This window comes from Pollachius pollachius, assembly GCF_949987615.1.
Source record: "Pollachius pollachius genome assembly, chromosome: 2".
In the NCBI taxonomy this organism is placed as follows: domain Eukaryota; kingdom Metazoa; phylum Chordata; class Actinopteri; order Gadiformes; family Gadidae; genus Pollachius; species Pollachius pollachius.
In genome coordinates this window covers 32,420,840-32,440,448 of record NC_136935.1, presented here as the reverse complement: position 1 = coordinate 32,440,448, position 19,609 = coordinate 32,420,840, and the positions used below count along the sequence as shown (strand labels likewise).

Genomic DNA, 19,609 nt, shown 5'->3' with positions numbered 1-19,609 from the left:
TTTACTATTAGAGAGATGTTATTAACTAATTTAATATATTTTTAAATAAAATAGACATTTTAATAAAATATGGGCGGTATTTTTTTCTGACTCGGCAATGACGTGAGTTTCAAGCGACACCAGTCCACATTTTCTACCGCGCGCTGTTTGGATATTTTCACTGAGGGGAGTTTGTGGCTTTTCTGTTGTACTGTTCGACTATTTCATGTAAACTAACCATAATCGGGCCCTGCAAGCATGTTTACTCCCCGTGCAACGCCCAGCTCGGGCCGAAGGCAGCCCTCCAGATTGGCCGGGAGAAAGGGTCTGTCTGGAACCCCGTCTGGAATCCTCTTCTCCCCACGTAGGACGTCTCTCGCCGCCAGGTGGGTGGTCATGAATCCAGTGAAAAACGTTTGAAAATAAAGCACGAATAGTCACATTCAACCACATGTTAATGCACTTGATAACATTTATTATGAATTTGATACTGCCTCAACCAGGTCAACCCCTACGCGCGCAAACCACGCAAACCCTGAGTCGGTTCACTATGACGTCCAGACCTTCGGGTCGTCGCTGCCTGTCAAAGTGATGGAGGCTCTAACAATGGCAGAAGGTAACATACACTATGTCTTATTGTAACTGTATTAAGATGTATTCAAGTTTATTTAGAGCAGAATATAATAAGTGCTCTCTATTCTTGCTGTCCCTTAAGCGGATGACATCATCTCTGTGAAGGTGGACGAGAGCGGCTGGGCCTGGATGGTGTGTGGGAAGCTGCTCATCATCTGGAAGATCTGTCAGACGGTGGTGGCCAAGGTGCGCTCTGCCGGTCTCTTATAAGCTGTTATGTTTACATTTCGTCTGGTCTGGTCATATGGGGGTTGCAATAGGGGAACCAAGATAATCACTGAATCAGTTTTGTATTGAAGAGCCACAAACATGGATGCATGTAATGTATGTAATCATCACACCTTTCTACTCAAAAGGAGCATGTATGTTACTCTTCTGTGAACAGTAAAAATATCACCACTAAAGAAGCCCTGTTGTAATCCCCCCCTCATCCTTCTGGACTGTTCCACAGCTGTGTGTGTGTAAGGAGCTGCAGCTGGCCCCAAGCGAGTACGAATACACGGCTGACCTGGTGGCCATCAGCAGCCCCGGACCCCTGGAGACGGCCCCGGTCCAGTCCATCTCGGTCCTGACGGTGGGGGCGGAGGGCCGGGCCCGGTACTGGGCCAGCCTCGCCCAAGAGGGGAACCATACAGAGGCAGACCTGGAACTGGGAGATCTCTGCAACTTTGTGGTCGCCGTGAGGGTAAGGTTCCCCGCTAAGTACGTTAGAGAAGATGGTATGGTTCAACATTTAGAACCTTCCTTGAGCCTTATGTTTCCCCTGGTTAGAACCTTAAAGAACGTGTTTGGTTCCTAGTTTAATGTTGTATTTCAACCTTGTAAATGGATGGAAATAGTAATTCACTCTGTGGAGCTGAGAAGTGTATTCTCTGACACTGAGCGGGTAGGGGTTAGACCTCTCCAAAAGAGGCCAACAGGTAGAAAGCAGGCATCGGGGATCCACCCAGATCCTCTGGGCTGGCAGTCCTTCGCCCTGACCAACCGCACCACCCTGTGTGTCTGTCCTGCAGGGCGGCAGCTTCGTGGTGTCCTCATGCAGGAACCACCTGCTGAGGGTGAGCACGGACACGTCCGGCCGGCTTGGGTTTCGGGCCCTGCAGCAGGGCCAGGGCGTGCTGTCGGGCATCGGTCGCCGCGTTTCCAGTCTGTTTGGGATGCTGGCCCCGCCCCCTAATGACACGGTGAGTGGCATGTGGCACGGTATTGTTTGACTTGTTGCTAGGGGGTCACCAGACTATGTGGTCTCATTCCGGCGAGGGGAAAGGAAGTCCTAACAAGTCACTCTGTCTCTGTCTCACACGCTGACTGTCTGTGTGTGTGTGTAGCTCCACAGTGTGCTGTGGGCATGCGAGGCCGGCTGCCTCTACTCTCTCACCAGCTCCAAGGTGTGCAGGTGGGAGGTGGGGGAAAGCTCAGAGCAGCAGACCCTCAGCTGGGAATCCCGCTGTTCCCTCGATGAGAACATAGCTGACGCTATCTGGGTGAGGATTCACGTTATTGTTTTTTAGGTATTCATATTGTATTCTCTTATTATTTTTATCTGGGTACATTTTATGATTCATGTTCATATCAATTCTTGTTTTATTTATATTCATATTAATTTCTTGTTTGTTGATTTAATTGTGGATTCCTGACCTACTATAATATAGGTCTGACTCAAATAATACAGACACGCACTGATCTTATGTCAACTTGTCTTTTTGTCCAATCAGGGATCAGAGAGCAACTATGAGGAAATGAAGGAAGGAGTGAACGTGTCCTACCTTGACATGAAGCTTAGCCCGTGAGTCCACCTCTCTTTTCTGTCTGTAGGCCTCTCTGTCTGCTCTTCTGTCTGTTAACCTGCCTGTCTGCCTTTCAGGCAATCTTCCTGTCTGTTTACCTGCCTGTCTGCTTGTCCATATGTATAATATTACCATTTTGTGTAGTAATAATTCATGGGCAATATAAAATCATAACATGATCACGAGTCTAATTACATTACGTTACCTTGTAAGCAGCACTTGCATGAAGCAGTACTCTCTTCTATTATCAAATAGAAGAGAGTACTGCTGAAAGACTCCGCTGTGAACCAAATATGTGTAGCTGGTCCGGTCAGGTGAGGTACGGTTGCTTCTACATTCCTGATTGGCTGCTCTCCCCTCCCTCCGCCACAGGTCCGGCCTGGTGGTGCTGGCTGCAGCCTGGCACTCCCAGGACACCCCCTGCATCGCCTACTTCTGCCTGGTGACCCTGCAAGACGTCGGGGCCTCGGTCTCAGACCACGTCGTCGTGGAGGTCACCAAACACACCGCTCCATTCCAGGTCTCCAGCCCCTCTTCTTCTACCCGTTTAAATACACAGACCCAGTATATGTCATGCATACATACAGAGTCTGGATATAGGTCATATATATGTTATGATCTTCCTGTACTGGTTGAATGTACAGCATTTTGCCCTTCCAATATAAACTTGTCTGTACTTGCGTACGGCAGGAAAGTCTAGTGGTGGTCAGGGTGTTCCACTCCCAGCCCAAAGGTTCTTGGTTCGATCCCCAAATTCTAACCTAACCTGTAGGCATCGCTGGGCAAGATTGAATTCACTGCACGTCACTTTCAATGAAAGCGTCTGAATAGCTTAATGACCTCAATGGTGATTTAAATAGATTGATGTTAGTATTGCCTGTAGAGACCTCAATGGTGATTTAAATAGATTGATGTTAGTATTGCCTGTAATTCCCCTCCCAGAGTGAGGAGGCGCTGCGTACCACAAGGCTTGTGGTTCCCAACCCCGGCTCCACAGCCTTCGTGTACACTCAGGAGCTGGTGTTCGCCTGCTCCACAGGTACGGTCCGAGGGGGACCCCCCGACGAGAGGATATCCTTCAGTGCCCCAGGTCAGAGGTCAAGCTATCATATCCCCCCCCCCCCACTTTCACTGCCCTTGGATGTCAAGGAGTAGATGAATAATGTACTTGTAACCGAACGATGTCTAACCTTTTTGATATCATAATAATCGTATAAAATAGTTAATCAAACCTGCCCACCTCCAGAATTGCAATTTTATTTGGGTCAAATTTTTAAAAGGTTTAGGTTAGTATATTAAAATCAGTAATTTCGGAAATTTGCAGTTATTTGATGAGCAAATTTTTTTTTTGAGAAGGATAGACAATTTCTTATTACTTATTATTATTACCCGAACAAAAACAATGTTTGCCACCATTAAGCCACATTGTTGTCGCCGTTACCATAGTAATTAAACAATAGTAACAAGTTGGTCATGTTCAATAGTAACGGTCAACTCTCCCTCCTTCCCAACACCCAAACGTGTGCCCTTGGCAGGCGACGGCGTGCGTGGAGGTGGTTGCTGTGGCAACCTGCCCATCTTCTTCTCCCAGACCAACGGGCTGGTGGCGATGGTGGCGCGCCAGGCCGTCTCCATCCTCCCGGAGACCATGGAGGACTCGCTCTGCTCCTCACTGGCCACCGCGCCCGAGGTCCCTGCCCCTTTCCCGCTTTACCCACTCTAGTCATTGTTTACTCTGAAGCTTTCACCCGTGTTTTACAGCCTTTATGTTGTGATTTCAGGGTAGTTTTCCACTTATATTGTTAAGTTTACAATCAAGGGTTATCTGCTTTTGTTCGTTAGGTTTCCAAGGCTTCTTTTATATTTTTGAGGGTTTCTTCCATCTTTTATTCATTTTATTTTTAAGGTATCACTCATGTTTTTTGGCGTTTATTGTGAAGGTGTCGATGGAGACACCCACCAGGACGGAGGCTGTAGCCCACGAGGATAAGACCAAGATGCTCAAAGATGCCTTTCTGCGGTTTTGCCGGTATGTTTACAGACAGAGCGTTTACAGACAGAGCGTTTACAGACAGAGCGTTTACAGACAGAGCCTTTAAAGACAGATAGATTTTACAGACAGAGAGCGTTTACAGACAGAGCCTTTAAAGACAGATAGACTTTACAGACAGAGAGCCTTTACAGACAGAGAGCCTTTACAGACAGAGAGCCTTTACAGACAGAGAGCCTTTACAGAAAGAGCCTTTACAGAAAGAGCCTTTACAGACAGAGAGCCTTTACATACAGAGTGTTTACAGAACAATAGAGCTTTAGAAGGCTTAGAGCATTTTGTTCTGAAACAAAATCATTATAAGTAAAAAAAATTATACCAACCGTGTAGCCAATATTAAATCCTTGTTTTTCTGATTCTTAAAACTATTCTGCACATCTGCTCAGTGTGTGCTATGCATAAACGCAGAAGATGGATTCAAGTAATTGAAACGTGATGGATAATATAAAGCAATATAACATAACCTTTGACTTGAAATCCAAATGCTAGTTTTGTATACGTTGAAGCTAACCGCTTGGCTCCGCCCCCTCCCAGGAGCGATCTGATTGGCTCTCAGGTGCTGGTGGACGAGCTGTTCCCCGCTGAGGGGGCAGGGGAGGGGGAGGAGGGGGCAGAGCTAGATGAGGTTGTGACCCGCATCGATCTGGACCTGGTGGACGACTACCCGGCCTCCGACCCGCGCTGGGCCGAGTCCGTTCCAGAAGGTTCCAACTGCTCTGTTTCTATTGGTCTATTGGTTTAGGGCGATTCTATTGGACTTTTATCAGTTTATATTGATCTCTATTCATTCGTTGGTTTCTATTAGATTGTCATGGTATCCAATGGTCTTCTATTTTGTTTCTAGTATTTCTATTTTTCTCTGTTCTATTTGTTTCTATTTGATTATATGGGTTGCTTCTGGTTCCAATTTGTTTCTAGCGTTTTATTGTCCTTTTAGTGATTCAAGTTGTGGAGTAGACATTTTATGTGTGGATCTAGATTTCAGCTAAAGGTCTTTCTCTCTTTGCCTGTCTGTCTGTCTGTGTTCTGATTGGTCCAGAGAGCGGGGGCTTCCCTCTCACTTCCCTCATCATCCTCCACCAGCTTGAGGACAAGATGAAGGCTCACACCTGCTTCATGGACTTCCTGCTGCAGGTAACACACACACACGCACGCATGCACGCACGTGCGCCCACACACACACAGGGACATGTACACACACACAAGGAAATCCCAGGAAAGTTGGACCATTGACATCATTAGTTCAGGATTTTCTTTCTCCGAATCGCACCATTATGCCATTTCTGGACTGGTATTTGCTCATCTGAACAGCTCAATATAAAGCGAGTCTAGTTTGATCATGGCCTCATGTGACGGCGTCCTCCCTCCACCAGGTGGGGCTGCTGCAGCGGCTGGGCCAGGTGACGTGTCGCAGCAGCCCCATGGCCACGCGCCTGCTGCTGTGCGAGCACGCCGAGAAGCTGCAGGCGGCCATGGTGCTGAAGACCCAGCACGGCAAGCACGGGGAGCTGGTCAACGCCGCCGTAAGCAGGGCGCTGCGCAAGAATGGAGCGGCTGTCCCGCCCAGCCTCACGCCCGCTGACGTCTTCTTCAGAGAGGTGAGGGACACCGGGACCTGTTGAAGTGCATATGTGTTATATAAGTTATACTGTTTGTCATGTATCTCCAGGTGTCTCAGATCTCCCTGGTGTTAGATATATATGTTGTATAATGTATATAGGTTATACTGTTAGTCATGTATCTCCAGGTGTCTCAGATCTCCCTGGTGTTTGAGTGTATATGTTAGGTATAATGTACGTGGTTTATAATGTTTTTATTACACGGCTCTTCTCTATGCTGTTGAACGCTCCGTTCACTTGCATGGGCCTTCACAACTTCTGGTGGTGAATTATTTTTTGATAATTCACCGTTGCTAAGCATATAATGACCGCTTTCAAGGAAAGTGGATTTTTTGCTGTCTTTCGTATCACTCCTCAAGTCCGGTAACTTTTCAACACCGGCGTACTCGGTTGCTAAGCAAAGTCAATGTCTTTGGCAGACATACTGTGTGAAGTTATTTTTTAGTTTTGGCAAGTAGCCGTGTAATAAGCGGAACAATGTATAGAACGTCGCCGGTTATTAAGCCAAAATAAGCCACTTCAGGGCGAAGCAAGACACCTCTGCTTCGCGTTGGTGTCCGGTTCGCCCTTCCGGGGCTTATATTCACGATAATGACGGGCGTTCTTCACATTATTCCTTACATATTGTATCTCCAGGTGTCTCAGATCTCCCTGGTGTTTGAGTGTATATGTATATGTTATATAATGTGTTCTAAAATGTTAATATTGTATCTCCAGGTGTCTCAGATCTCCCTGGTGTTTGAGTGTTTATGTATATGTTATATAATGTGTTCTAAAATGTTAATATTGTATCTCCAGGTGTCTCAGATCTCCCTGGTGTTTGAGTGTATATGTTATATAATGTGTTCTAAAATGTTCATATTGTATCTCCAGGTGTCTCAGGTCTCCCTGGTGTTTGAGTGTCTGCTGGAGGAGGAGGAGAGGCGCCTGAAGGAGAATGCTGTGGCCTCGGTGCAGTGGGCCGAGACCGTGTTGACCGTCAACAACATCTTCAAGGTAAAAAACAACAACATCCTCAAGCTAAATGATAACATCATGAAGGTTTACAATAAAACCAACATCAAGGTAAACAATAACAGCAATAAAAACATCAAGGTAAATGACAACATCAAGATAAACAATAACATCATCAAGGATAATAATGACAACACCATCAAGGTAAACAATGACAACATCAAGGTAAACAACATCATCAAAGTCAAAAATTACAAACCATCAAGATAAACAATAACATTATCAATATTAAACAATAATACGTCAGGGTACATGATAGCATGAGATCAAGGTAAACGATAACATCAAGGTAATCAAAATCACAGCAAACAAACAACCTCACAGTTGATTAACAAAAACAGCATCACTGTAAATTACATCATCAACCTTAACAAAGACCACAACAACATCGTGGTAAGCAACATCTTGGTACAGTAAACATGCAGCAGCAACGTAAACAAACACTCCCAGTGATGAACATGGTACGCTGTGGTATAGGCATGATATTTTCTGTGTGTGTGCAGGACATGCTGCAGGCAGCAGGACAGTACAGAGAGACCAAGGCGTCCATGTACAGAGTGTCTGATGTGGACTCAGAACCAGAGTACATTCCCTGGACTGGTAACTACCCCCCCCCCCCCCCCACACACACACATTAGTGTTTATGGACCCAGGGAACTCCAACCAATCAATGCTCTTTACATCACACATCAAGGCAGAGCTGAAACACCTTACTAAAGTCTTCTGATCCTCTTCTGTTTTATCTCCTGTTTTATCTGCTACTCTCCTCTCTTCTCCAATCCTCTCTCCTTTCTCTCTTCCCTTCTCTACACCTTCCTCATCTCACCTCTCCTCCAATCCTCTGTTCCCTTCTCTTTATCTCATCCATCTTCTCTTCTCCCTCCTCTTATCTTGGTCTCTGTCTCTCTCTGCCTTTCTGTCTCTCTCCCCCCCCCTCCCCCCCAGCGTCGGGTGGGGTGCGTGAGGTGATCACTCGGCAGCACGAGGTGGTCCTGCGCTCCGTGTACCCCCAGGCGGACTCTGAGCTGCGGGGGGCGCTGTGTGAGCAGCTGGTGGGCCTGCTGGACCTCTACCTGGGGGGCTACGTGGCCCAGCTGGCCTCGCTGCAGCTGAGGACCGGCGGGAGGCCTGCGGCCACCCAGCAGGAGCGCTACAACGCCCTGGAGCTGGAGTACGGCCAGCGGCGCTCGGAGCTCATCGCCCCGCTCCGTGAGTCTGGCTGCTGGGATGGGTCTAGAGAGATGGGCCTAAAGGGTTGGGTCTAAAGGGTCTGGTCTAGATTGATGGTTCCAAAGGGTTGGGCCTAAAGGGTTGGGTCTAGAGTTATGGTTCTAATGATTTGGGTCTATTGTGTTGGGCCTAGAGTCTTGGTTCTGATGTGTTGGTTATAATGTTGCCTCTTAAGTGTTGGTTCCAGAGTGTTGGTTCTAAAGGGTAGGGTCTAATGCTTGGGTCTATTGTGTTGGGTTTAGAGTCTTGGTTCTAGTATCTTGGTTCTAAACGGTCGGGTCTAAAGAGATGGGTCTAGAGTGGTGATTCTAAAGGGCTGGGTCTAGAGTGGTGATTCTAAAGGGCTGGGTCTAGAGTGGTGATTCTAAAGGGCTGGGTCTAGAGTGATGGTTCTAAAGGGCTGGGTCAGGAATGGTGGTTCTAAAGGGCTGGGTCTAGAGTGGTGGTTCTAAAGGGTAATGTCTAATGCCTTGGGTCTATTGTGTTGGGTCTAGACTAGAGTGTTGGTTCTAATGTTGCCTCTTAATTGTTGGTTCCAGACCGTTAGTTCTAAATGGTTTGCTCTGCCGTGTTCCAGTGGATCTAGGTCAGTACCAGTGGGTGGCTGCTCTGTCTGAGAAGTTCTGTGACTTCGACATGCTGGTCCAGATGTGCGAGCAGACGGACAACCAGAGCCGCCTGCAGCACTACATGACCAAGTTCTCCGACCAGGTAAACACACACCTGTCACCTTGTGTTGGCTTCAAGACGTTGAGGAGAACCCAGACTGACCCAGTCAGCATTGAGGATGTACAACCCCCCTGTTAGACTGGGCACACAAGCGTTGCGTAGCCTTGAGGCAGGCCATAAGGAAAAGCTCCCACTCTGATCAATTAGAGCTGCTCCACTGAGCCCGTCAGACATGAAGCAAAATGCTAAAATAGAAATGAAGTCTATTTCCACACATGTTGTATGTTTTTATGTCAATTAATTCAACCATGTACAGATAATTAGTTGCATATAGCAAGGAAAAAATGCCCTCTTGTCAAATTTGTTAACAAAAAAACCATAGGGATGATGATGCATCCCAAGATCACACAATGAAATTACTAGTTCTATAGGCTCCCCATATTACTGCAACCCTGTGTCTGTCCAGAGACTGCAACTCTTGTTTACTGCGCATCTTCTCTACGAGCAAAGCTCAACCCAAAGCGTGTTCAAGACAGGAAGGCAGTGTGTGTGTGTGTGTGTGTGTGTGTGTGTGTGTGTGTGTGTGTGTGTGTGTGTGTGTGTGTGTGTGTGTGTGTGCGCGTGCGCGTAGAACTTTGCAGACTTTGTGTTCCGCTGGTACATGGAGAAGGGGAAGCGGGGCAAGCTGCTGTCCCAGCCCAGCGCCCACCACCCCCAGCTGGCCAGCTTCCTGCAGTCCCACCAGCACCTAAGCTGGCTGCACCACATCCACGTCCACGACTACCAGAGTGTAGGTCACTCACTCACTCACTCACTACACTACGTCCTTGACTACCAGAGTGTAGGACACAGGCACAAACCTCCAGAAACACGTTTCCAGAAGCTTCCTATTTACACTTCTATATTGGCATGTTACTACTGATTACTTTTCTATAGTCACCATTCCTACTTGGTGGGTGTAGCAATGTCCATCCATGCCAGACTCCTCATGTGTAGCTTTACTGGGGTCCTCCCACCCCAGGACACACGACAAAGATGAATAAACCAGTTTATTGCGTAGTTTGGTAAAAATGATTCAAAGAGCAGATGTCAACCCAAGATTCCATAGCCGAGGTATCTCCAGTGTTTGGTGATGGCTGGCTCAACCTGGTTTTATGATTGGTCAATGCACCACCGATGTGCAGCCTGGACCTGTTCCCTAGTCCAACACAGCCCTCCTCCCAGCGACCAGGGGGCTGGGCTTCAGCGCGTCCTGCACATGCCGACACTAGACGGCTATAGCTGAGCCTGAGCGTTGGTTGGCTTGGAGTCACCCTAGCTCCTCCTTCTCTTGTCCCCAGGCCCATGAGACGCTGAGCAGCCAGGCTACTGGAGAGACGCGCTACTTCTCCAAGAAGAAGACCCTGCTGGCCCTCAGCAAGCTGACCGCCCTGGCCTCGGACATGGACCAGACCCAGCTCAGCCGGCACCTGGAAGGTAGACTCTCAAACGCATGCACGCACGCGCGAACACACACTACCTGAATATGAACACGCGCGACCAAAAACATCAGAAGAGGAGCTAGATGACATACATAACACAATTGAACAGTGTTGTCTGCAGTATTTTTTTCCCTTGAAGCTTTCACTCTAGCATTTATAACATTTGTGTCTTTCTCTATGTGGGTGTGTTTCTTCTCCGTGTGTGTGTGTGTGTGTGTGTGTGTGTGTGTGTGTGTGTGTGTGCGTGTGTAGACATCGTGGAGCAGGAGCGCTTCCTCCTCCACCAGGAGACGCTTCCCGACCTGCTGCTGGAAGACAAAAATCTGGACCGCCACACCATGCCCCTCCTGACCCCTCACGGCCTCATCACTGTAGGCGCACACACTCACACATACGACCACGAGTCGTATCACACACACACACACACACACACACTTATTATACATCTCACTGTCTCTCGCTCTCTCGTAACTGTCTCTCTTTGTTTCTCCCATTCGCTTGGTCTCTCTCCCTTGCTCCCCCCCCTCCCCAGTTGTACATCAGTGAGGACAACAGGATTTCTAATGAGGACGACTTCAAGAAGGCCCTGGACTTGCTGGAGTACATCAAAGAGGTAGCTGGCACGGGATTGGTCAGACGGGAGGGACGGGCCAGTAAGGTCTGCAGGGATTGGCTAAAGGACGTGTGTTTGTTTCCATGGCAGGAAGAGGCGGTCGACACAGAGACCCTCAAACGAGAGATCTTCGCCCGGGCGCTGAAGAAAGACGAGTAAGGAACCCGTTGTGAAGTTCTGGTTCCCTGGAGAACCTTTGCTGGGAGACACAAGGTTCTGGGCTCCTTTTGATTTGGTCCGAATCTCCAGTCACCCAGCATGGGGGATCAGAGAGAACGTCATTTTCTCTACAAACGGTTTAGGCCCGTCCCAATGGCTCAACACTAACCCAAACCCTACATTTATGATAACACTAAAGATAATTTTATCTGGGCATATTTGAGGGTGTTAACTGTGACAATGTCATTCTTCCTCACCAATCACCCTCCGCCCTTCCGTTGTCTCCATGGCGACGGTGCATAGCTGGTGTTCCTGGGAGGGGAGCGACGACCCGTTGGAGCCAGCCCGGGACAGCGTGTTCGTGAAGATCCTCCTCAAACTCATCCAGGAAGGTCTGAATCTCTAGTAGGCCTTTCGCACGTGAACTCCGGATGAGCTCCGGAAGATCAGGTCCGGAGAAGATCCGGAGTCGCCCTTCAACACGTGCATCACACAGCCGGAGATGGGCCGCATCAGACGTGGTCCCACACATACTAGAGATACTCTGTATACCTTAGGCCAGGGGGTGGCACATGATGCCTGGGTAGAGCGTGTAGGAGGCAGGCCGTGATGCAACCAGTATGCAGCGGACGTAGTAGTGTTTTCTTTCAGGTCAAAGTCGTAAACAACCGGGTCTCTTGCCCTTCCTTGTTTCTCTCGGACTATTTCAGCATTGGCCCTTGCCAACAGCCTTTCCTAAATCACTTTGTCTTTTTAGTTGGATTACATTTTGTAGTCTTAGTTCTTCTTCACCCATTTTATGCCCCCGGTTAGCAGGTCAGCATCACGCCCACTCGCTTGTTCTTGAAAATGATCTGATTCTCTGGACTTTACACTAGGGTAGGTAAACCTGGGCCACGTGATATGACAAGAGAGCAGAACCGCTTGGTCGGTGCTGTGGACCTCTCTGAACATTTGATGTTCACTCTCAGACTCCTGAGTTGTGGGGCTTCTTGTGCTGCTTGTGTATGTTCTTGTTGGAGGTTTGGCTACTCATGGTGGTGCTGAATGAAAAACAGGACATTGAGGAGTAATTTACTGTCAGCACTTCTCTTTAAGGAGTAAAGAGAAATGTGTTGTCTGTACTGCTCTATAAGGAGTCATGTGCTGTCTGTGCTGCTCTATAAGAAGTAAAGAAGGCATGTGTTGTCTGTACTGCTCTATAAGGAGTCATGTGCTGTCTGTACTGCTCTATAAGGAGTAAAAGCAATGTGTTGTCTGTACTGCTCTATAGGGAGTCATATGCTCTGTACTGCTCTATAATGAGTCATGTGCTGTCTGTGCTGCTCTATAAGGAGTGCTGTCTGTACTGCTCTATAAGGAGTCGTGTGCTGTATGTACTGCTCTATAAGGAGTGCTGTCTGTACTGCTCTATAAGGAGTGCTGTCTGTACTGCTCTATAAGGAGTCATGTCCTGTCTGCCCTGCTCTATTAGGAGTCATGTGCTCACTATACTGCTCTATAATGAGTTATGTGCTGTGTACTGCTCTAAAAGGAGTAAAGGGGTCATGTGCGATCTGTACTGCTCTATAAGGAGTTATGTGCTGTCAACTGCTCTATAAGGAGTAATGTGTTGTCTGCTGCTCTTTAATGAGGGGAGGGGTTGTCTGTGCTTCTCTATAAAGAGTAGAGGAGTATAGTGTTATCGATACTGCTCTTTAAGGAGTAGAGGAGCGATCTGTTGTCAGTACTGTAAGGAGGAGAGGAGTCATGTATTGTCTTGGAATGAGGAGCGGATAGAGAGGGTGTTGAGTAATTTAGTGTGTGTCTGTGCTCCTCACAGAGGAGTAGAGTACTAATTCTGCGTCTCCTCCCCAGGTGTCTCCCTGCAGGCCTACCTCCCTGATGTGAAGGAGCTGCTGGACTCTGAGCAGCTGGCGGCCTTCAACTCCAAACCCTACTTTGAGTACGTCCTGCGGGTCAATTACGAACATTACCTCCAGTCACAGATCTGACGCCGACCACATTGCTCTAAATCAGACCATGTTCAGTTTTTGTTTGTTTCACCTTTTGTCTTTCTAAATAAATGTTATTTTCCTCTACCTTGTTTTGAATCGTTTGGTTTTTCTGAACCCCAAACACAAAGTGTGTGTGTGTGTGTGTGTGTGGGGGGGGGCGCGGGCGTGCTTAAATTATCGCCAGAATATAATCCCTTCAAATTGCACACTAATTTAGGTTTGGGAACGCGACACCTCAGGTTTATGGACTCAAGAGTTATTAAAAGTGCTTATGAGGAGTTAGACGCCGTGGTGCATCGTTCCTCTGTCCCTCTCACGCTGTCTTGAGTCTGTCACGTGACGTCAGAGCAGTTGAATAAACACATCAACAACCCTCCCCTCCTCCCTCCGACGGCTGTTCGCGGGAATTCTAACGTCCCCGCGGCCGGCTGCAGCTGCTGATCAACTGTTCAGGCCACGCCCACTTCCGCTAGTCTCCGCGTTTGAACTCGAGGCGACAGTCTGCGTAGATGATACCTATACTACAGGCAGAGAATACATAGACAATACTTCTACAACTAGATAATACATAGAGGAACCTATACTACACCTAGAGAATACATAGACTTACCTGTACTACACCTAGAAAAATACATAGACTGACCTATACTTCTACATATTGAGAATACATAGACTTACCTACTACACCAAGAGAATAGGCCTACTAACCTATACTACATCAAGATAATACATAAACTAAGCTATGCTTCTACACCTAGATAATATATAGACTAACCTATACTTCACCTAGAGAATACATAGACTTACCTATAGAACACCTAGATAATAAATATATATTTACCTATACTAAACCTAGAATACATAGACTAAGGTATACTACACCTAGAGAATACAAGACTTATAATACACAGAGAATACATAGACTAGCTCTACTACACATAGAGAACATAGAGACTAGACCAAGAAGGAATGAACATTTCATTCAAGTCCATAATCAAACCTGCACTTCATTCATCACCTATTGGCCGCAGCGCTCCACTAAGTCCATCAGTGAACTGGCCCTGAGCCCGGCCACACATTTACTTTGGTCTCTAAATAATCCAACTTCAAAATGATGGGTGAGATAATCTATGCGCAGGGACTGAGATTAAGATTCACCTTAAAGATATATATTCAGACAGTTGTTAAAGTATGAATGAGGTGGTGAACACAGAGACCACACCTTGTAGGGCTCTGATCCGGTCCTAATCCAGGTCAACTGTAGTCCTTGTGTGGACAAGGGACGGTGTGGATCTAGTCGTGTCTATACCAGTCTCCACGGCTGCTGCTGCATGCGTAAAGAAGCGCGCCCCTGTGTCGGGGATGCCAGCCGCAGAAGCCTTTGGGCCCGGCATGCTACTACTGTTGGGTCGCCTTACACGGGCCGAGAGGCCGCGAGCCCTCCTGCACAGGACAGGGACCACCGCGCCATATATGGACCGCCTGGAGACCGACGCAGCGCGCCGCTCCAGCGCAGGTCCGCGGTGTCCAACCGACGCTCAGTCCGCACCAAGACCCAAATATGGTCCCAGGGAAGCCGGGATTCCTGTGGAATACGCTCCGCATGGAAGACCCTCCTCTGTGTTGTGACTGGATCGGGGGGGTTGGCCGTTAACGGGGTGTCAGGGGGTATATAAGCACCCCAACTTTCGGGGTTGGCCGTCACCTGCAACCAACTGCGGTTACCTTGTGCTCTATACTCCGGAACTACCACTGGTGAGTGTCCTGGACTGATGCCATGTTTGTTATTCAGGATGGAGGGTTGGGGCTGGGGGTCGGCATGGAGGAGTTAATCTGTGGTTCGGTAGAGGGGTTCTAACAGTTAACCTATTGGACCATGCGGTGTTTGGGATTTGGCCCCCGCGGCTGTTTAGTTTCCGGACTCTAAGGAACTGGAAGTCTTGTCCTAATGATGAGCACGTCTCTTTGGATAAAAAGCATCTGTCAAACATAATTCTACTTTATTATAATCATAATAATACCGCAATAGTTGAAGCGGTGGTTTGGTGTGCAGTTGGTTAGATATGGTTGCTTGTTTCATTTGATTTCATTGTCATAAAAGCTATACTTAACAAGTTATTATTAGATTTAACTGTCCCAGCGCTGCTAGTGGGCGCAGGACGTCCTGAGACCGGTCGACTAGAAACGGCTCTGTGTTGCACCGCTGGAAGTTTCGTTTAGAAAGACATGAGCACAACTTGGATTTATTCGGCTGCTTTAGTGCATATGTAAATAACAGAGACAAAACAGCTAACGCATTAAATTCAAGGGTGGGTTTTTCAAGAAACGTGCAAGATGGGTAGGCCTACTGTTTCAATATCCTAAACTATTTTACTCCAAACAAATGCGTAAAAGAAAATGCATTTGTTATAACGTACGGGGATCAACACATGGGCAGGGCGATTCATCAAACGTGCAATGATTGTGACACAAATAGATTAACGTCTGCTCCCTCCTCAGCCCAGAATAAGCCAAGATGTGTGACGACGAAGAGACCACCGCCCTCGTGTGCGACAATGGCTCCGGCCTTGTGAAGGCTGGGTTCGCCGGAGACGACGCGCCCCGCGCCGTGTTCCCCTCCATCGTCGGACGCCCCCGTCATCAGGTAACCTTTCATTCACTCCATCAATACAATGCACTCAACCGTCCACTACAATACATTCAATCATCACAGCACAATCATTTGTATTGCACAGTACTCTTGTGCTGTACTGCTCTCGACTTATGGGGCGACATTAAAACATTAATTCATTCATCATGGTAAATTCACTCATATTGATTCCATTGATAGACTACAGTTTTGAAGAAAATGTCGACGAAATGGAGCACAAGACACACGTGTTGTTACTACATTATTATTATTATTATTTTTTATTCAACATTAATTTAACCAGGTAAAATGTGAAGGCCTACTTATAGGCCTGCTCACTTATTACATACCAGTGACCCGCGTGTGAACCAGCGTACTAAAGAGCGGTTCCTCTCTCTCTCTCCCCTAGGGTGTCATGGTGGGTATGGGTCAGAAGGATTCCTACGTAGGAGACGAGGCCCAGAGCAAGAGAGGTATCCTGACCCTCAAGTACCCCATCGAGCACGGTATCATCACCAATTGGGACGACATGGAGAAGATCTGGCATCACACCTTCTACAATGAGCTGCGTGTGGCACCCGAGGAGCACCCCACCCTGCTCACTGAAGCCCCCCTGAACCCCAAGGCCAACAGAGAGAAGATGACCCAGATCATGTTTGAGACCTTCAACGTGCCCGCCATGTATGTGGCCATCCAGGCTGTGCTGTCCCTGTACGCTTCCGGTCGTACCACAGGTGAAGACCCGCCCACCGCCTCGGCACAAGTTTACGCACCAAGTTTACGCACACAAATTGTTTCTTTTTTCAGAGAACTTTATTGATTCCCAGGAAAATGATTACTTCACAGATGCATTATTAATAAGAATAATCAGAATAAGGAATAGGAATACAAAATATAAAGATGAAAATACAGTAAGGCAATAGGCCCTAAAAAATACCATTCTGAGATACAGAAAAAGAAATAAGCCTTCACAAAAATGTGCATCAAATATAAACGTCATATGCCTCGCTACAAGGTGTCTCCGACGCTGTGATATCATACATTCAACTGAAACATGGAACATTGATGTAGAAAGTGTACGGCATGGCTTGAGTTAGAACAGCGGATATCACCACGTCCCCGCGATCACCAGAGTAACCTCGATGCATTTGTCGTTCCCAGGTATCGTGCTGGATTCCGGTGACGGTGTGACCCACAACGTGCCAGTGTATGAGGGTTATGCCCTGCCCCACGCCATCATGCGTCTTGACCTGGCCGGTCGCGACCTGACCGACTACCTCATGAAGATCCTCACCGAGCGTGGCTATTCCTTCGTCACCACCGGTAAGATTGAATGAGAAACAAAATATTAACTTTGATCGGTTTTGCCGGTTTTTCTTAATATTTCGCGCTCTCAATGTTACGCGCACCTGCTGACTGACCAAATGTGCTTTTGGCTTGTTCCAGCCGAGCGCGAGATCGTGCGCGACATCAAGGAGAAGCTTTGCTATGTGGCTCTGGACTTCGAGAATGAGATGGCCACCGCAGCCTCCTCTTCCTCCCTGGAGAAGAGCTACGAGCTCCCCGACGGTCAGGTCATCACCATTGGAAACGAGCGTTTCCGTTGCCCAGAGACCCTCTTCCAGCCCTCCTTCATCGGTGCGTAATCAAGGTCCTACCCCGGGCCTCATACCGTCCGAGAACAACACTGCGACAGAAACCTTATCGTAACACGATAATAAATAGAGAAATACAAAATGATAGACAAAAATAAAAGTGGTATAGTGTGTATATAAGTACAAGTAACAATATAACAGACCTTATATACAAAATCCAAATGTATATTATGCGCAGATCCAGTTATGTGCAATAGTGAAAGTTAAACGCAATCATGTGATGGAATACATTGTACATTGTGCTTAGTTATAGCACATTCCTTTTTATTCATATAGATATATATTTGTGTACATTTTACCCTTATAATGTGTGCGGGTGTTACGTGTGATCTAATGTGATGTGATCTGATGTGCACCCCAGGAATGGAGTCCGCCGGTATCCATGAGACCGCCTACAACAGCATCATGAAGTGTGACATTGATATCCGCAAGGACCTGTACGCCAACAACGTGCTGTCCGGTGGTACCACCATGTACCCCGGTATCGCTGACCGCATGCAGAAGGAGATCACCGCCCTGGCTCCATCCACCATGAAGATCAAGGTATGGAACTCTATTAGTCCTCCTCCCTCCATTACTCCCCCGTCACTCCTTCACTCATCCGAACTATAACTTTACTTCACTAAACAGCTGCTTTCTAACTGAATATATGAACGCCCGGAGAAACACTTGATTTATTTATTTAGATATTGTGGTGGCTTTGTTCGACCCAGCCGGAAGGTTGCGTGCCAACACTCCTACCTGTAGACAGAGCTAGAAGTCCTGCCCCCTAGCGGGTCCTTTAGTGACCTCACAAGTCTGCGCAATGACTAACCCAGAAGAACCTCTCCCCCTCCTCTCCAGATCATCGCCCCCCCAGAGAGGAAGTACTCCGTCTGGATCGGTGGCTCCATCCTGGCTTCCCTGTCCACCTTCCAGCAGATGTGGATCAGCAAGCAGGAGTACGACGAGGCAGGCCCCTCCATCGTCCACAGGAAGTGCTTCTAAACGGCGACACTGCGCATCCTCTCAGGAGACAAACAACCGGTGGCACGGCGGCGCCACTCTGGTGCTTAGTGAACATTTTGTTGTTGTTGTAGTTGTTGTTGTTGTTGTTGTTGTTGTGGTGGAGTGGTCACCCAAGTGCGCAGGTGGCGCAGCCGGAGCGAGCAGTCGACATCGCGACGCGCAGACTAGCGACGTCAGCAAGTGAATGTGTGAACTGTACATATGAATATTTATTGATTATGTCGGCCTAAATGGACTGATTGTTTTGTAAGGACGCAGGCCCGCGAGCCCTTAACGGGACGAGTTGGCTGTTTGCTTCGAAGAAAAACCCGAACAACGAACAAGAAAAGACCAAAAATACAAGAACAAAGCAAATAAAAATTTATTTTCAAATGATGACTTCTGTGTTTGTTTGCTCAAGTGCTCTTGGAAGCCTTCTAGTCCTATAATAAGTCTGAGCTGTTCTTATAAACAATGATCGACTAGTCTAAGCACTGGGCTTTGACGGGTTCACTTAACACTTGGATGATACAGGGGAGTCTAAACAACCTGCCCTTCAGACAGCCCAACCTTACAGCCAACACGGTCAAGTACTGGATTATGAATCCTTTACGCCAAAGTAAACTCATTAAATCCTGTGAGGGCCCCAGGGTCTCGCTCATGCAGCAGGGTTAATGTCCTGCTAGTTTGAAATTGCACAATGAAATAAACAACCACATTTACAACACCTGATCCCACTGAAAGTCCCAGCTTCCCACCTTCTTGCCAATGACGATGATCTGGAGCATCCCGTTCCAAGGGGGGCTCCGTCGCGAGAGGAGAGCGCCGTGGGGGACGAGGTTAGCTTGAGTGTAGGGAGAGCGGCGAGTTCTATACAGACGCATGCGCAGTAAGGTTGCGCTGGCTCATCTCTGAGAAACACGTCAACCCTCCTCGGATGCTGGGACCGGACTCCCTCACCTGCGGGATGCTTACCGTGTGACAGCCTGTGGTCATGCTGCTGGGGGGGTCGACGAGTCAACGTTAAGGTCCGTCGAGAAACGGGAGAAACGGGAGCAAAGGTCGCGTGGTGAGTAGGGGGTTCGTTAGACCATTCTTCGGCTCATA

General features: G+C 47.8%; 2 protein-coding genes across 4 annotated transcripts; both read left to right on the top strand.

The window, feature by feature from the left end:
* The first annotated feature begins 134 nt into the window (after nt 1-134).
* On the top strand, nt 135-13,305 carry nup133 (nucleoporin 133). Of its 3 annotated transcripts, none has more exons than XM_079730272.1 (25): nt 135-365; nt 483-595; nt 695-798; nt 1,064-1,297; nt 1,626-1,796; nt 1,941-2,096; nt 2,328-2,398; nt 2,772-2,919; nt 3,342-3,438; nt 3,935-4,089; nt 4,340-4,428; nt 4,984-5,153; nt 5,489-5,583; nt 5,823-6,047; nt 6,942-7,064; nt 7,586-7,682; nt 8,028-8,291; nt 8,890-9,023; nt 9,613-9,771; nt 10,322-10,457; nt 10,715-10,833; nt 10,995-11,075; nt 11,166-11,230; nt 11,538-11,626; nt 13,092-13,305. In XM_079730272.1, the coding sequence occupies exons 1-25, from the start codon at nt 238-240 to the stop codon at nt 13,226-13,228; spliced, it is 3,360 nt and encodes a 1,119-aa protein (XP_079586398.1). In that variant the 5' UTR covers nt 135-237; the 3' UTR covers nt 13,229-13,305. The 3 variants fall into 3 exon arrangements, with proteins under 3 accessions (XP_079586398.1, XP_079586397.1, XP_079586396.1); XM_079730271.1 differs by having other exon boundaries at nt 3,342-3,489; XM_079730270.1 differs by having other exon boundaries at nt 3,342-3,489; nt 10,995-11,230.
* A 1,633-nt stretch (nt 13,306-14,938) lies between these two features.
* On the top strand, nt 14,939-18,867 carry acta1a (actin alpha 1, skeletal muscle a). Its single transcript, XM_079730256.1, has 7 exons — nt 14,939-14,986; nt 15,731-15,875; nt 16,270-16,594; nt 17,022-17,183; nt 17,307-17,498; nt 17,877-18,058; nt 18,359-18,867. The coding sequence occupies exons 2-7, from the start codon at nt 15,747-15,749 to the stop codon at nt 18,500-18,502; spliced, it is 1,134 nt and encodes a 377-aa protein (XP_079586382.1). The 5' UTR covers nt 14,939-14,986; nt 15,731-15,746; the 3' UTR covers nt 18,503-18,867.
* Nucleotides 18,868-19,609: the final 742 nt, after the last annotated feature.